Source organism: Lytechinus pictus, chromosome 4, assembly GCF_037042905.1.
Source record: "Lytechinus pictus isolate F3 Inbred chromosome 4, Lp3.0, whole genome shotgun sequence".
NCBI lineage: Eukaryota > Metazoa > Echinodermata > Echinoidea > Temnopleuroida > Toxopneustidae > Lytechinus > Lytechinus pictus.
Window position 1 is genome coordinate 14297152 of NC_087248.1, and position 18656 is coordinate 14315807.

The window sequence follows — 18656 nt, forward strand, 5'->3', positions numbered from 1 at the left end:
CTTTTAAAACAGTTTCAAGTGACTTTTCACAAAATTAATGTAAGTTGTACGATGCACTATATTTATCATATTTCGAATTGCTTTCTGACCTCCAAAATATATATCGATATTTATCCTAACTCGCGTAAAAAGGAATCAAAGCAAGTGAAAGGGCACGTGTGCACAAGTTGCACCTTCGCATCACCCGACCAGGTCGCCAGGTGATGGTACGCCAGATCTTCCGGGTCAGGCAGCGGGTCATGACCCGCTGGTTATCGCGCTGTTTCACGTGGACGTACGTACACGTACAAGTCGAGTGAAATCTAAAGTATTCGCATCTGTAGTGAACAAGGGCAGACGACGACGTTGACTCGAACGACCAGAAGACTGCTACGTCGTTCTCGTTCACTGCCCCTAAACTGTGCTGGTCGACGGATGTGGATTTTTTTTTTCTGCCTGAAGATTGCCTTTAGGAAGAGCTTGAAAACCTCAGGTTGCAGATGTCCTACAGGTATGAATATTATACTATTACCCCCTGCTATATAGCATTGGCGGGCAAGGGCGTCGATCCATCTATTTCAGATTGGGGGGCAAAATCATGAATTCAACGTTCCAAGGCGCTCGATCACACAAACTAACCCACACGCACACACACATAGGCCTATATATATATATATATATATATCCTGCCCCCCCCCCCTAGACCGACGCCTCTGGCATTTCCAATATATGTTCTGTGTTCTTGAATCTTCCGTACGTTGTTGAGCGAGAACACCTTACTTTAACATTGCTATCAGGTTTGTACATGTATAGTGGGAGCTCGTGGTGTCGATACGCAATGGTCGACAAATCATCAAATAATAAAATATTTGGGAAAGTATTGGTGTAATAGGGTAAAGACTAAATATTATATGATTTAAACAATAAAAAACAAAAGAAATAATGAGTGACATCATTGACTCTCTCATCTGCATATCACTGCGTTGTGCATAGTTTTTCGAAATTCTGAAATGTCATAATTCCTTCTTTACATCCAATTTTGATGATATTTGCAATGATATGCTTGTATGATTTTTTTCTCATTTTATTCAAATCAACTTTTTGTTGGCATTGGCTTGTTCTATAAAAAATAAGTTAAATACAATTTAATTATCATAATACAACTTTAAAAATTGTAGACGAGACGATACTTGTTTTCTTTTCAGTAATCCTGTTGGCACAGGCTTTATTGCTTCGCAAATCAAAGTAATTTAAAAGAATTCACAGTCTTAGATTAATTTGTTTGGTGGTGAAAAATGCTTTACTAACTTTCGTGTCGTACCCGTCCAACCAACATTTGGTCATTTATCGTCCAACATCTTCTGTGTAATTTGATTCCCCTAATTCGACGTATTAATTCTTTTCCCAACTTCGATTTAAATGAACAAAGCCCGCTTCACTCATTTCCATAATTTGAAGAAAAAAAAGACCATGACTCTTTCACAATTGTTTAGATATAAACCATTCATTTTTACGGCCACTGCCCTATACTATTCTATCAGTATATACAACCTTCTGTCTAGAATATCTGCCTATCCAGATGATACACTACGATGTAAGCTATTAAATACCCTGTATTCTTGTTGTTTGCGTAGACAACCTAGCCGACCACACTTCCATCGAAAAAAAGTTTAAATCGTTATCCCAGCCCCCCCCCCCCTTTCAAATATAAAAACATCTTTGTTAACAGTATAATTATGTGTCATATTGTTTACGCAGGCCTATGTCAGCCTTACCAGTAAAAAGTCCGACATTTTCATGAAACCTAACCAAATCCACGGTGGCCGTAATGACAATACTAATATCGCTATCCGTAATTTACCTGGACCATCATGATTCATCATGTCCTTGAGGAAATGAAGGTTTTTTTCTCGGCCTAATCGTTGACTTTGATTGCAATTGATTTATTTACTGACAATTCGTCAGTTCGTGGTTTTCTAAAGACCATAATAAGACCATATACATACAAATAAATATTATCATATATTATTTTTTTTAATATTGAACTATTTTGAAAAAAAAAACACTTATTATTTATGAAAAGAATTGTATTACCTATTTCAATAATGGCTAAAGTATGGAGGTCATCAATCTTCCCCCTTCTTCCTCTCCCTTACTCTTCTCTCTATTCTTTATCTTTTTGATGTCTCTGTCTCTGATCGAGAGGTCGCTTCTTATTGCTGCCAAACACTTAGACATATTTCATTAGTCCACACGCCATAATATATTTGGGATATTCAGTTCATCTTCAGTTGATATCATGAACTATTACCCCCGAAATGTAGTTTATGTTTCCATTTTCATCGTTGCATTCATCCTCTACTCTATGTATCGTGTATATGTCGTTGTTCACCGCAACTCCATTTGATATGTCATTTGTGCGTCCCTTCCCATTAGCCTCTAGTGTGATTGCACTTTCTATATGGTTTTCCAAAGTGTCCCCATTGCACATGGCCCTCTCCCTTCCACTATCATCATGCTCGTCCTCCAGTGTAAACACAGGGTTTTCATGGCTGTTATCAACCGATATGACGTGTACGTTTTCATTATCATGTCCATTGTCGACGTCATCCCCGAACATTTCCTTCGGTCCCGGCTGTGACGTCATAGATTTAATGTCTCCATCACCCGTGTCTCGTCTTTGATGAGAGAGAAAAAAAAAGAAAATTTGTCCATTTCAGAGAGTCGTATATTCGTACAACGTATTTTTTTCAATAGTTATCTTCTACAAAGCAGAACTTTTCATCAATAAAAATAGATAAATTAAGATAATTAAGATAAATCAGCAATTAGGAAACTTACAGGCCGAATCGTTCCCCTTCTTCGAGCGTCTCGGGGAGTTTCTTCCCCCTGGTTTCGGGCAAGAAGAGGGTCGAAAGCGCAGCCATGACGGATAAAGAGCCATAGATTACCAGAGGCAGAGGGTCCCAATACTTGACGAGGATGAGTATAAGGGGAGCTAAGATACCAGCTATATACGAAAACATTGCACAATTACCAACGGCAACACCTCTGCAAAAAGATAAAATGAAAGTTAATCATAGAGATGCATTCTGACGATTGGTGTTTAATACTGGTCTTGCTGAATAAACACAGTGGGCAACGAGACTTCTTTGGCATTGAATAAACTTGGTTGGTATTCCATTTCCAGTACAATTTAGAAAAAAATAGAAGATAAAATAAGAAAATGAATACGAAATCACGAAATATCGGTAGTAAACCAATATATTGTTTTACTAATCGTGAAAATATTTAGCTACATAATATTATCCTAACAGAGATCTCATAACCATCTCCACATATAATTATATTTTGCTTAAAGGCATAATCGTATAACATTTAATGACAAGACAACTGATTCAATCCTTTAAAGGGATGCTCCGGGCTGAGAATAATATGATTTTAACAGATATAGGGAAATCAGACAAACAAAACACTGAAAATTTGATCAAACTCGGACTAAGAATAAGAAAGTTATGGCATTTTAAAGATTAGCATTATTCTTGTGAAAGAGTTCTAGGCATGTCTACATTAATATTTAATGAGCAATTTGATGTCATATCCCCACTCGCTCTTTTGTATTTTATTATATGAAATTAGGTTTATTCAATTTGTTTCTACCAAGAACCAAAAAAAAATGAATTGACAATTGATTTAGTACATTAAATATTCATTGCTGCAACTTATTTCACTTTAAAGGAGACATAATTATTCATATATATATGAAAACATGATGATTTCATGTAATAACATATGAAAAAGGAAAGTGGGGATGTGACATCATCAGCCCACGTAATGAATATTCATGATGACGTGTATATAACTATTTTCACAAAATGTTGCTAAACTTTAAAATTCAATAACTTCATTATTTGTTATCCGATTTTGATGAAATTTTCACCATTTTGCTTTGTGAATTCATACTCTATTTATTTAGATATAAATACTTTCAGCCCGGAGTATCCCTTTAACTACCATGGGCCATATAGCAAAAAAAAAAACAGACACGACCTACCTTATATTTGTGGGGTAAAGTTCCACAGTGTACAGATAAATGATGTTTGATGCCGCCGAGATCCCAAACTTGCCTATCATGGCAACACTCGTCAATGCAATGGCGTGTTCTGGGTTTTAGTAATATCATAAAACAAATATTGAAAATAAGAATATTTTTATAAAGTTTGAAGTCTGGTACCTGGAATAAGGACAATTGAATATATTAATTTTCCTTTACTAAGAATTACGCTTCTTCTAGCTTCTTCCTTGCATTTCACTATACTTATATTTTCAAATTGATTACGTTTTTATCTATTTTTTACATTATAATTCAATCGGCATGTGAACTGTCATCATGATCGTGCAACCATTCTTTTCAAATGAATATATATTTTGATCTATTGATACAACAGCCGTCCTACCAGAAAATAGAAAGCTCACAAAAATGATTTTATGTTACAGCAAAAATAATTGTGAAAAAAATCTCGAATCTTCAGCTTGCTTCCAGCAACGAATTAATCGCATTTTAAGATTTTTTTTTCTAGAATTCGTCGCATGTATAACGAAGTTTATTATTACAGTTACACCAAGGAAACCGACTCCAAATCGATCGTTGGTTTGTTATTGGAAATAAAGTAATAGCTTTGGTCTATCTGCAGTCCGTTTCACCGGTATGATGATGCAATAGAGTGCCGAAGTGTAACGTCATCAGTTTTCACCTTTTTATACATTTCAGCGTTGTTTATACCATAGTTTGGTAGAGCATGATGAAATACCCCCACTGCCAAAACTCGGTGAGAATGTCAATGTACTATTGGACTGGTTCTAAAAGTTAGGAATCAGGCCAATAATACATTGACTTCAATGGGGATGATTATGCATTCATGAGGTCATATCTCAGGCCCCCATAGACCGATTCTCGTCAATTTTATGCAGTGTTTTTTATCATGCACTACCAAAATATGGCATTAAAAACGCTGAAATGCAAAAAAAGATAACGTTTTTTTGTGACGTAAGCACTTCGGTAATCTTTAACCAACAGACAAATAATGTACAAGCAAACAAGAATGTAAATCAGGGACCCGTTTCATAAAGTACTTTCCACAGTTGTAATTGTGCCATAATGGCAATTACCATGGTAACAGGGCTCAGCAGCCAATCAAGGTTTCCATGATAGTTGCCATAATGGCAAAGTTACAACAGTTGCAAGTCCTTTATGAAACGGACCCCAGATCGTACCAATGAACGCTGTTGAGATACAAGCAACCCCGCCCAGCATCATACAACCGAAGACACTAAGTTTCCGACCAAAGAACTCAACGATGACGAAAGCCAGAATGTAGGCTGGGATTTCAACTGCAGCCGAGAGAGCAAAAGCGAGATAGAGATCAATACCAAGGTTTGAACTGTTGAGCGAAAGGCCGTGATATACCAACGAATTCACCATCCTGTAGTAAACAACAGTAAGTGAGATTAAATGAGTTAGTTCAAAAAATTATTTGGAGCATCTACTCTACAATCAGGCCAGAACGGCAAGAAAACCCCCTATCAAAATGGTTGCTTCTTTGCTTACTTTACTTTACCTTACGTTATTTACGTAATCCTGTTCACAAAGCTTCAGGGTTCTTATTTGAGGGGTCTCTTTGAATTTGATTTTTTTAGTAACATTACTAATGGGATTTTTATTTCAAGCTTTCTATGTGATAAAATAAAAGTAAAATATAAAACGAGTTCACCATCCTGTAAAATTATTAGGCATTTCAACCTCACTTTTTGTATTTTTCTTCAAATAAATCTTAAATTAAAGTCATTAAAGAATTAAAGTACGAAGTGCATATATTGATATTTTCGTTTCTATCCTCTTACTAGGATGCCCAATAATTTTAAATAATGATCTATACCAGTGGCTTACCATATACAAACAAGGTTGATTGTACGTAGTCTCATCCTAGGTGTTCTGATTAAGTCGAGACCATTGGGTTTCCGCGCCTTGCGAATTTTATCCTAGAAAGAATATAACATAAAGCATCAGGGGATCGTCTCATGAATTTGTTTGACTTTGCGTACGACAGGTACAGGTCTTTCTTGTATAAACAAAAATACCGCAAACTTTCCCTGTTTTAAGTCAATCGGCTTTCATTTCCTATAACTTCAATCAACTTTATGAAAATATTAATCTGGAGCTTGATTCCAAAAGAAGCTAAATCCACTTTTTACCAAAATTGATTTAATTTAATACAAATATATGTATCTTAGACGTGGGAATCAAAAGCAACATATCGCATTTTGAAATGTTTTTTAAAGGTTAGTAAAAATTGATTTCAAATTAGAATTTTGTTCCAAAAGGAGCTAAATTCAAAACAGTTTTGTTCCAAAAGGAGCTAAATCCACCATACGGTCATTCAAAATTGTTTTTTTATCCTATTTTACATTAAGTTATGGTTTCAGTTTTTTAGGTACATGTTGTGGATACAAGTTCACAACATCAGTGCAAATTCTGATGAAAATAACAGAATTTTACCATATTTATTAATATTTTTTTATTTAGCTCCTTTTGGAATTAGATGTCGGAAAGTCACCGTTCTGAGAAAAGATGACAAAATGTTTTTTTTTTCTTTTTGCAATTTTCAATGGATAAACATAAAAAAGATGTGAAATGTACTCTGCTAGTCATATTTCGTATTCAGTTTCCAATATCAAACATGTTTATATTGGCAAAAATTTACATTTTACTAAGGTTTTTCAAAAGGACCTAAATCCATGAAAAATAAATTTTCAAAAATTCTTTAAAAATTGATAATGAATGCTAGATTTTTTAATTATGATTTAATTAGTCTATTATGATAGTACTATCATAAATATCAAAATGCAACAGTAGTGGCTAAGGGAAAGCGGTGAATTAAAACAAATGATATACAGAAAAGTACCAAAAGTGTATTTACCTCCTTTTGGAACAAAACTCTTCATATATCGGATGTCACTTTACATAATGTGAATCAAAATGATTGGGAATCTGTTTTAGCAGTCCGGTTACATATTGTCACCAGTCATTAGCAAAGATGTAGTTTTATTTGTTTTACAATGGCTGGATTTACAATTTCAGAAACAAAAAAGAAAGAAAACCACTCACTTGTTCCTCGATGAAGTCTTTGCTAAAGACAGGCTTCGGTAAATCCACCTTATTGACTTTGGCAAACCTCTTTATGACCCTCTCCGCCTTCTCGTATTGACCCATTGATATTAACCATCTCGGTGACTCCGGCAGCCATCTTGGAATGAAGCAAAGGAAGTAAAAAGATAAATCATCTATTATTATATTTAAACCTACATCCATTTATCAGTTAATTAATTCATATTTATTTAATTTTCATTCATTCCGAATGCGACTATACCATGATTTGAAATGAAATTTAAAAAAAAGATTAAACTGTTTACGACGACTTGTTCCTGTGTCATCCTCTATTCAATCTAAAATTTTCAGGGTTTTTTTAATCTTTCTCAACTGAAATACAACAGTTCAAGTATGAATTGAAGAATATTGCTCAGATCTATTTTTAATAAGAAAACGTTTTGGTTTCGCTAAAAAAACCAGATATCTGTGTTATATTAAAGCCAAAAGATACGTCTTCATTTGTTCATTAAATCGATTTACCTGTAAGTATATATCATCGGTGTTTACAAACATACATGTATAATGTGTCGTCAGCGAATCGTACAAACTATTAAGAGGAGGCATAATTACCTATTAATGTCTCATTAATGTATAAAATAAATAAAAGAGGACCCAAAATAATCATTGTGGTACTCCACATTACGTCAATAAACGTTTGAATTGAAATTCGTGTATTTATTCTTAATGATATATGTGCAACACCAATGGCTAAATAGTTCGAAGAGTCCCTTACATGAAGAATATAAAAAGGATGGAAATGGGTGCAGTCATGACAAGCTGTAAGGTCCGCCAGGATCTGATGTAGTATGCCGGGAGTGTTAGTAACAGGTATCCAAGTGCATAGCTGATAGATGCTAGAATTATAACGTTCCTCTTCGATGGCCCAATATACTCAATACCTACAATTAATAGAAAGACAAAACAATAATTGTCGGGAGTTTGATCATTGATTTTACTTTATTTTGGTCAGGAGAGAAGAAATGAGTTTTGAAAAGAGGAATACTTTTTGATAAATGTGTATATAAACTTGAATATTTAAGTCATTATTTGGCAGTGTTGCACGTTGTTAGTTCCATTTAAAGAATTACGAGATGGTGTAAAAGCATTATGAAGACAACATAAACATCATTCGACAAGTCACATTCAGGTAGGAGAAAGAAGCACTTTAGAGTTTAGAGCATTATCATTATTTTATTTTATTTTATTCAATGTAAATATGTCCTATATCATATGATCTCCTTATTAATTACCTTACCTATAATATACAGTACTGTGTTCAGTGCAGTGTTACCAAACCCCATGAAGAAACGCATAATAGCAAAGAAGAACCAGGTTGGTGAAAAGGCAAGAGCTACACCGGAAACAAGTGATATAATATTACCGATGAACAACGCCAACCATCGTCCAAATCTGTTGAGGATGTTAAGAAAGAGAGCAGTTTTAAGGTCTCAGCCATTTCGAAGAACATTGAAGATGGGTGGATTGGAATATACTTGTACGAACTACGATTTATGATAATAAGTATGTTGAGATTTTGGCCTCAGCAGAATCTCAAAAAAGACGACCAATGCTCGAACTATTTCTTTCTAATTTATCTATGATCGTAATTCGATGACCGCAAGAATCTGAATAAAGATGACCATTGTTTGTACCTATTTCTTATTCATTACTTTATGATTTTATGTGCGATTATATTCATCATTCTGCAATATGGCAATTTTGATAAGTATGTTAATTTAACTACTATAATTATGCTGTGTTTGACGAGGCTGGATTATTTGATTGTACTAAGTGTCATTTGCTATTTTTGTCCTAGCTGCCCCTATCAAAAACAAACAATTTGTCAGCAGTTGTTATAGTAGTAATTTGTCTTAAAATTAGAGCATATCTGAGTTGAGTTTGAGTTCAATTTATTTACTGGTCGTCCCAATGCTTTGGACGTTTCTCTATACTCACCAAAAGCGTTTTTTGTGTTTTCAGCATGTTTTTTACGACACACATACATGTACCCCCCCCCACACACACACACACACACACACATACAACCCCACACCCTCGCGCGTGCACAACACCCAATCCCCCCCCCCCCACACACACACACCCTCACACCTATTTATGTTAGTGTGCGACTTGGGGAAACATACATAGATTAGATTTCGACTCGAGCCATGTTTCTATAGAACTCGGTTTCTTCATAGAGGAAAACATCGTGGAGTGATTTTTATGTGTTGTAAAACCTACCTGTCCGAAAGGACGCCAAAGAAAATAGAACCAGCTACAATTCCCAGGTAAAAAATAGATTGGGACATTTCAGTGAGATTGTCATCGTCGCATACCAGATCAAACTGCAATAGATAAATGGAGATAAAATGAAAATAATCAGTTATTGGTTGCACTGTTAGCGTCTGTTTTAAAGATATTCATCGCAAAGGTTTTGCAACTGTTGCTTGTTATGATGATGGTAGAATCAACAGAAGCAGTAACACAGAAGCCTAGCGGTAGGTGTTGCCTGTCATTACAGTTTAATCATATGTTTTAATATGTTAGGAATATATTCGATATTCACTCTTAATCATTTCAATTTGAACTCCAATTTGGAGGACGAAACCCCTGACCTAAATAAATTATCGTTTCTATATCTGTCAAATACGGGACATTGCCCTACTCCTTGAAAAGGGACACGGGCCTAGACATTTCTCATCTTCGCGGATAAGATAAAAGGAGTCGGGGGTATATAAATGTGGCTCGGTATAAAAATGGCAGAGGTAAACATTGGCAAAGGTAACAATTGGCAAAGGTAAAAATGGCAGAGGTAAAAATGGCAGAGGTAAAATTGGCAAAGGTAAAAATTGCAGAGGCAAAAATGGCAAAGGTAAAAATGGCAGAGATGTAAATGACTAGTCTTAAACCCCATGCAAAAAAAATCCAAAAGCCCCTCCTTGTACAGTAGATTAAATAAGAAATGTTCTGAGAGGAAAATAAGAATTATAATGTTGAACTTATGGAAAGGGTAACATTTTTAAATCACACTGTAGATGTTCTGCACCAAATTGATAACACTTGAGTTCATATTTCTTATTTTTCCGAGACTTACATGCACGGCCTTCTCACGTCAAAACGCTCCTCTGATATTCAAGTTTAGTGAAGCACACTTTGGATCCCAAGTATTGTACTTAATTCATAAAAGGGAAATTCCCCCTGACAATAAACTTAAGTTTATTGTAGAAATAGCAGAAAATAATTAAAAACAAAGGTGATGAGGGTTTTAGGGAATCCATCAAAGATTTAAAAAGCTATTAGAATTTCATATTTTAATGGTGACGTCATTTGCGAATAATTTTTCCCCATATATGGTGTAATAAAAATATCAATGAAATGTCCTTTAAAAATTGTTTTTATTGTACCTTAAGTATATCAACATACAAATCATTTCACATCCGCTCCTGAAAGATTTTTTTAGCAACCATGACACACTGATTAAAAAATGGAAAAGTATACATTTTGGTGCATAAAATACAGGACAGCTACTCGTATATCACGTCACAGATAAAACACTAACATTCATAATAACTTTCTTAATCTTTGATGGGTTTTCCTTAAACCTTTACCAATATATTTTTCTGCTATTTTTACAGTAGACCATTTGTCAGGTGAACTTCCCCTTCAAAACAGGTCGATAGAATGGTACCTAAGAAACACCTATGATTATTTATACCTCTTCCATTATTAGCTCTGCCATTTTTAGCTCTGCCATTTTTACCTGTGCCATTTTACTTCTGCCATTATTACCTGTGCCATTTTTACCTCTGCCATTTTTACCTCTGCCATGTTTACCTCTGCCATTATTACCTCTGCTATTTTTACCTCTGCCATTTCTACCTGGCACTATCACCATAAATGTTTACTAGTGACACTAGACAACAGCTGTTTGTATATGGGACTTCCTCGAAGGATACGATTGTAGATACAAATGATCGACTCTGCTAAATCCAGTCATGATCCGATAAACAAACCTACCTACTTTGAGACCTATTTTTAGGTTAAATGGTATAGTCCCTAAAAGTGCTTGTCATTACTCCATTTAATCCCCACAAAAGAATGTTTAGCTCTTAAAACACGTATGATTTTACATGAACAGTTCTTTTCGTGTGCCCGATCATTTTTCTTTTTCCCAAGTCCTTTTTTTTTTCTCTCTCTCTCTCTCTATTATGATATATTTGTAGCATTGTCGAATTAGATAATACTCCTCGAAGAAAATTACCGTGTACCACAGCTTTAGGTATGTTAGGTAGGCTCTGAGGCTCTTAATTTAACATTAAAAGCAAATTAGCCACACCTGTAATAAAAATAGATTGCTTTCGCGATAAATATGTACATTCATTTTATTTCATTCTATTTTGGGGGAAAGGCGCGGGGTTCATTATTTGGAGGGGTTTTTTAACATCAAAAGCAAATGGGCCACCCCTTCAATTAAATACTAAAGATGAATACACGAATATTATCATTCCTTCCCCCAAAGAAACAAATCGATTTATCATACGATGATTAAATTAATATAGCAACCAAGCACCCATATAATAGCGAATATAATGGCACCTTCCTCATTCCTATTGAACGTTTTTATTTATGACATCTCAGAGAAGAGGATGGTTGATCTCCCACATTCGACAAACAGTCTGCACGACAAAAAAACATTTGCTCAATTTATACGGAGCCTAAAGAATTTCGACCTTGCCGGGTTCTTTTTTTCTTCTCCTTCCAAACATTTGCAGTTGCATGCGACGCAGGGGACAAATATGATATTCGCTGGATTTGAATAGGAACTCGGTTTCCCCTGAAAAAACTTCATGTGTAATCGTATTTATTTTTCAGATCATTAATGCAAACTAGATTCTTCATTGAATATTTTCTATCCATAGTAACCAGAGACTGAAGGACATGTTTGAGATACGACACAGATAGTTGATGTAGGTTCATGAATATGATGAAAATGTGAGTCGGCAGTTTTAGGGTTTAGAAAATTTTACACAATTTGGGGGTTGACTCAGGACTTAACTTTTGGCACATTAACGGTCTTTTCTATTTTGTTAAAAAAGTATTTAACATATCTTATCGTACATAACACCGACAGACATGTATGTTAAAGATAAAAGAAACACATTCAAGAAGCCAACTGAATAATGGTGAATGGTGAATATTAAACCTAATAAACAACAACAACAGCCAGCTGATTATGATTAATTCTAATCTCATAAATCAGTTGCATTGTCTGGTTCACATAATTAGTATTGCCCCCCTCCCCGTCAGATACAAGTTGAAGGAAAAAACTTAGTGTCTTTTCCCTTTTTAGGGGGCATTTTATATATTAAGGTATGCAAAATATGTAAATATACCAAATGGATCGTCGATTACTTTTTTAATTAGAAATAGAAAGAATAATTGTATTGTTTGCAGTTGAATGTTGTACTCTCTCTCTCTCTCTTCTTTAATACATATTTAAACACATGTTTAAACTATGTTTCTTTGTTCGAACATATAAATAAACTAAATATTGGAAATATTAATACATACATATTACTCGTAATTTCGTAATACTAGTATCATGACAGAAAACATTATTTTCTGTGAAATTGAATATATCAAATGTGGAATATTTTCTCACTTAAAGCCAGTCTAAAACTGTGGAAAGTTCAGTAATGTGCAGGGGCGTAACAGCGGTCAGTGGCCGGGGGGGGGGGGGCAAGAGCCAAGAAAAATCTTGGTCTTAATGGTATGAACAGACAGTGGTGTAATGAGGAACAATTTTAGAGGGGGCCAGATATGGTGTATTGGACAAGATTTTTTTTTTCATTGCGAGCGAGCAAAATTTTGATTTTTTTTTTTAATCCTATTTCGTGAAAGATTTTGACAAAATATTCAGAAAATAATATCATATTTCACCCTTCTCTCTTTCTTTTTTTTGTCTAAACGCCACTGTGAACAATATTCTTATTTTACGATTGTGCGCGGAGCTCTCTGCAACAGTAGCGTGAAGAGTAAAAAAAAAGGGGGGCAAAGTATGGCGCACGTGTCAAAAATTGCTTAATACAAATCCCGAGAGAGCGAAGCGAGCAAGAAAAACTAGCATTTTCGAGAGAATCTAACTTTGAGATATTTTTTCATTATAATCAGTAAATAACATAACATCTTACCCTTTTCATTTGCTTTTCTTTCCTCCTTTTCTTTTTTGTTCTTGGTTGTAGAACTTTTGTTGACTATGGCCCAACCCTTCTTTCTGTACACAAAAGTATGCGGCTGGGAGCCCCCAGAACCTCTTGATATCAAAGCCATTTTAAAGCATACAGATTGCAGCTATTTTTAATCAAATTACGGGTATATACAGAATATAGAATTTACACAAAACATTAATTCAACGCAGTTGAACCAAATATAGCAATGTTAGGAAAATTGAAAGAGTTTAGTTGCAAAAGGGGTTAGGTCTGCTTTGGACCATTCCGAGAAAAAAAAAAGTTTTTTATTCTCACTTATTGCAATATTTATATGAGAAACTAAATTGTCATGATGTACTTCCCTATCATGTGAACATAAAATTGGGTATAAAAGAAATCTACCTATCTTCAATTTTTTTCTATATAGTTTTAAAAAAATTATCACTGTGGACCTAATCCCTTTTGCAAACTGAAATGAATCCAATCCCTTTTGATTCAAAAAGTGATTTTTCTTTGCCACTTTCATTCACGTTTTCTTTTGAAGTTCAAATTTTCTTTGGTCATGTTTGTATCATCAGGGCGACTACAAATTTAGAGGTTTAGAGACAAAAAACAATAAAATTTCATTCGTGTCACGTTAGGGATGTATTTGGATGGAATTGGGTTGGATTTTTGCAGGCATTTGAACAATTTTGGGAAGTCAATTATTATTGGCATAATGTTCCAATTTGGGACCTATTCCGAACCGATTCGGCTCTAATTGTTTTTATCATAGCCATAGCTTTAGCTAAAGAGATCAATTCATGAGCCAATAAACATGATAAAGAACAATCACTGAAATGATTCAGGTCACCGTCAACCAAGGGACGACAAAAACATGAACATAGTTGTGCAACATAGAGGTACAGACATGGACAACTTTTTTCCGACATAAAAACCATCCATATACCCTCCTTGTGTTTCTGACAGGGGACAACTTTACCTAGGAAAGAAATGTGACCCCTTGAATTGCTTTGAAAAAAAAGTAAAATGCTGGGTTTTTTTTTGAAAGTGGTATGCACAGGATTTATATATTTGCATAAATTAGCATTTTGAACATGATAACCTCCTCTGGTAGCATGGAAAGTCACCAATAATGAATGAATTGTGTAACAGTGTCTCATTTTACGCAGTGTTGTGCTGGTCTATCGATTCTAAACCTCGAAATAATTACGATAGTTCATGTGTTTTGCACAAATTTGCTAAAATTTTGCATAAATTAACATTAAAAGCCGATACTCATTCCGCAATTTTATAGAAATCAATCCAGATTTGATGCCCCATCAAAATAAATCCCAAATACAAAGTAATAAGCTTCTAGAAAAGTTTAGATCTGTAATATACATTTACAGTAATTTACGGCGAATTGTATGAATTGTGTGAACCAGTGACAAATGTGGAAAAATAATTGTGATTTTGACAATTCTATATGTTGAGATATCATAAAATATACGCTTTTACATATAATTTGCATACAATTTGCATAAGTTAACATTTACAAATGATTCATACTCCCCAATTTTATTAAAATCGACCTACAATTTAATATTTAGCAAAATAAGACCCAAATACAAAAAAAAAATTGGCCTTCGAAAAATTATTTACACTGAGATGTAGTGAATTGTGTTTTTTTCATAAAGTTTACATAAATCAGCATTTTGAAATAGGGTGTCATTCACCGATTTCGGGGCACCCTATCTAGAATTATTTTTTTTTATACCACCCACATGCAAATTTAATGATCTATTAAACAGATTGAGTAGGGTGTAGAACTGACAAACGAACTTGGCTTTATGAATGTATGGATAGCTTATTCCAAGCTTATCGAGTTTTTTTTGTCTTATGTTTACGGACACCATGATCAGTATTACCATTTCTTTAACATAAAGATGATAAAAACATAATGGTTTAAAAGAAAATCTCACATCAGTTACTGTTGTCGTCTGGTATTGGCTGTCATTGTAGACCCAGCCACTGTCACAATACATCGTCTCGCTGCTGTAATTGCTTTGATCGGTCACGGGCCAGAATCCCACTCCCGACATGTTGTATTTCTCACATTGTGCGTAGACCAGCTTCCCATCAGGGGTATGGTTTGACGGGATACTTCTTTCTTTCTGTGCCAGCACACACGCCTCGGTATCAGTTAACATGCCATTTTTCTCACACAACGAGTCCAGCTCGGGAGTCTATTGAAAAAAGACGGATGAAGCAAGAAGCTAAATAATTTTACAAGTATCAAGAAATGAAATTCGAAAATATAGAAATATAAGTGGTTTAAAAGGTCATAATTTTCATTTGTAAAAAGTATGTGAATGATCCATCTCATCTGAATACTTCAATTATCGTTGAAAATATACCAGATCAAGGTAGCTCACTTTTTTGTTCATTCTAAAGTTTGAAATAGGACTGCTTTCAGTAGTTTCCATTCTTTCATCCACTAATCAATTTATTTTTTAATTGTCAATCCTGATAGTTGGTATATATAACATTGTTTTGGTTAAGTTAGATACTTAAGATGAATACACGAATATTATTATTCCTTCCCCAAGGAATCAAATAGATTAATCATACGATGATTACCTTAATATAGCAACCAAGCAGCAATGTAATAGCGAATATAAATTTTGAATATTATATCTATTATATCTTTTGCGCGGAGATGTGACAAACTTACTTTATTTGCTTTCATCCAATTCATATTACATCATCCATCTGATCTGCATTCATGCACCTTATAGAATTACCATTGAGCAAAACAAAATCAAGGCAGTTTACATTGCTTTTTTACGCTTTCAATAATTTGTCGATGCAACCACATCTCGTCAATATCAATCTATTTTTTGTGAATTTTAATGAACCCCCTTTGATAAATTGATTTACAATATGAATATTTCAAATGTTTTACTTTTTTTATCTTTTGGTCGGAAACCAGAAAAGTGATATTACTCTTATTCAAATAATATTAAATGATCTACCTGATCTGAGTCTTTCAATTACCACTGAATAATACGCAATCAAGGCAGTTTACATTTTTTTAGTTTACGTTTTCAAATTTTGGTCATGCTTTCAACAGTTTGCCGACGATTCAACCTCTCACCGATCTCATTTTTGTAAAGTAACTAATTCCCCTTGATTATATTGATCAAGTATGTCTGTTCTGGTTTTGTAATTTCTAATTTTATTGTGCAAAAATGTGATATTTTATTTAAATGTTCAAGGTTTTTACTTTTACATTTTGTTATATATCTACAACTGATAATTCAAAATTCGAACCTTACTTATATATACATATATATATATATATATATATATATATATATATATATATATATATATATATATATATATATATATATATATATATATGACGATATTACGTTCCGCGTGTTGGACATAGAAGATATTAATGAGGCAAAGTGGAAATGCATTGTACTTAGTTCCAACAAAACTGTCAAAATAAACTGTTGGAACTAAGTACAATGCATTACCACTTTGCCTCATTAATATATATATATATACATCTTACATTTAATTTAGTATCTGTCAGAATATGTATTATGTGGACACAAGCAAAGGGGACTGTGGAGGTATAAGTGAGAATGTGCTTTGGTGAGTACATGTAAAATGTAGCCATGCACCATCATCGTCGAACTTTTAAAAATGATGATACGTTTCTCGATCAACTGGACCCCATATTGCTTTTATCAGGCATATTAACCTTTTGTTGGTATTTGGGAAGGAATATAGGATACACCACTTACATCTCCGACAATAGGTCTAGTAACATATGAAGGACACCTCTGTGAAACTTGATGAAGAAACGATTGAATGGGAATCAGTTTGTTTTAAAACATTAACACCGATAGCCATAAGCACTTGAAAATTCATAAAAGGGATACGAGACATATTGTTTAGACATACTGTTTAGCCTAAGTCGTCTTGTTTTTATTTCTAATTATTTTATTATCAATTAATTGCATTGTAAACAGCTGAAACACAGTAGAACAATAAACCCGAAACGATGAAAAGACACAAATATATCTTTTAGTATCCTCTTACCGCGCACCAATGGTCAACGGGGGCTTCGATGAAGATATGAATGAATTCAGCCCAGGAAATCGTAAACTTGAAAACATCAAGAATAAGGTATAGACGGTGCTGATACCTTCCAAACTCGCCAACAGTTGCTAAAATGTCGTCGAACTTCATTACGATATCAAAAAGAACAAGTGATGCTGAAAAGTATTAAAATGTCAGAGACGAAAACGCCTGATGAGTTCATCAGTGCTGCCTTCAAGAATGATCATCCTTTTTAATGTCGATTGCTTATATTCTCGGCTGAACATGTTTGATTGGCTCAATCTCTCGTTATCATAACATGTGCTCCTATATTTGATATCCTTGAAGAGTTTGGTGGAGATCGCGTCCAGAGGCGGGACAGGCCTTAGTTTGAAAGGGGTGGGGAAGTAGTTTAGCCAAGTCACCAGGGCCCTGTCTTACAAAGAGTTACGATTGATCCAATCAACCACAACTATGGAAAGCCAGCAACGTCAACTTCTAAAATACATGTTTGTTCAAAATATTTTCTAGTTATGATGTATATTCATGCATTCATTCATTTGGAAAATATGTTTCAAAATGAAAAATAAGATCTCTCAGTAATTTGATATTCATCATGTTCATGCATCGAGAAAGTGGAGATTGAAAAGGGAGAATGGAAAGAACGGTCTTAATAACTCACTACACATTTTTGTTCTTCGAATTTGTTTACCCCTCTGCTTGTTCTCCTCTACTATATAGGGTGTAACCAATTTTTGGTTTGATTTTTTAAACCAAGTTTATATGAAAATGAGGTTCCGCGCCCTAAAATGCCTCCTTGGGTGTTTCAGGCTGGTTATACAACCTACTATTTGTTTCCTTCACCTTCCCATTGGTGTATGCTTGCGCTATGACTCTCACGGTATTTGTATTTCCTGATAAAATATACTTCCATTCTCCTTTTCGATCTTCCCCGTCTACCTTCCATCATGTCTATTGCCCATGTAAATATTTAATACCGGTCGTATTTGGATAAAGAATTACGCTTTGAAGGATCGCACTTCGTGTATACATTGCAAATAAAAAAAGAAAACATCTCATGATATCGCGCATCAACTCCTGTTTTTAAAGAAATTTGTGAAGATGATGTCACTGCACTTCAATCTTATAAACACATTTTA

General features: G+C 34.4%; 1 protein-coding gene across 2 annotated transcripts; it reads right to left on the reverse strand.

Annotated features, from left to right (window-relative positions):
* Window positions 1-1181: 1181 nt before the first annotated feature.
* Window positions 1182-17810, reverse strand: LOC129258405 (organic cation transporter protein-like). 2 transcript variants are annotated; one of them, XM_064098941.1, is made up of 11 exons: window positions 17504-17810; window positions 15360-15623; window positions 9428-9531; window positions 8442-8596; window positions 7920-8085; window positions 7145-7283; window positions 5927-6018; window positions 5254-5462; window positions 4034-4142; window positions 2821-3030; window positions 1182-2657 (listed from the first exon to the last, which is right to left on the reverse strand). In XM_064098941.1, the coding sequence occupies exons 2-11, from the start codon at window positions 15585-15587 to the stop codon at window positions 2267-2269; spliced, it is 1803 nt and encodes a 600-aa protein (XP_063955011.1). In that variant the 5' UTR covers window positions 15588-15623; window positions 17504-17810; the 3' UTR covers window positions 1182-2266. The 2 variants fall into 2 exon arrangements, with proteins under 2 accessions (XP_063955011.1, XP_054752659.1); XM_054896684.2 differs by having other exon boundaries at window positions 17497-17738.
* Between the last annotated feature and the right edge of the window lie 846 nt (window positions 17811-18656).

What these genes read in the sequence shown, in the direction of transcription:
- LOC129258405 (XM_054896684.2), bottom strand. Translation starts at nt 17,646, where the DNA reads ATGAAGTTCGACGACATTTTAGCAACTGTTGGCGAGTTTGGAAGGTAT. An exon ending in ATCAACCTTGTTTGTATATG is followed by an intron (nt 5,463 to 5,926) that starts GTAAGCCACTGG and finishes TGTTTACTACAG; the next exon opens with GATGGTGAATTCGTTGGTAT. An exon ending in TATCTCAACAGCGTTCATTG is followed by an intron (nt 4,143 to 5,253) that starts GTACGATCTGGG and finishes ACTAAAACCCAG; the next exon opens with AACACGCCATTGCATTGACG.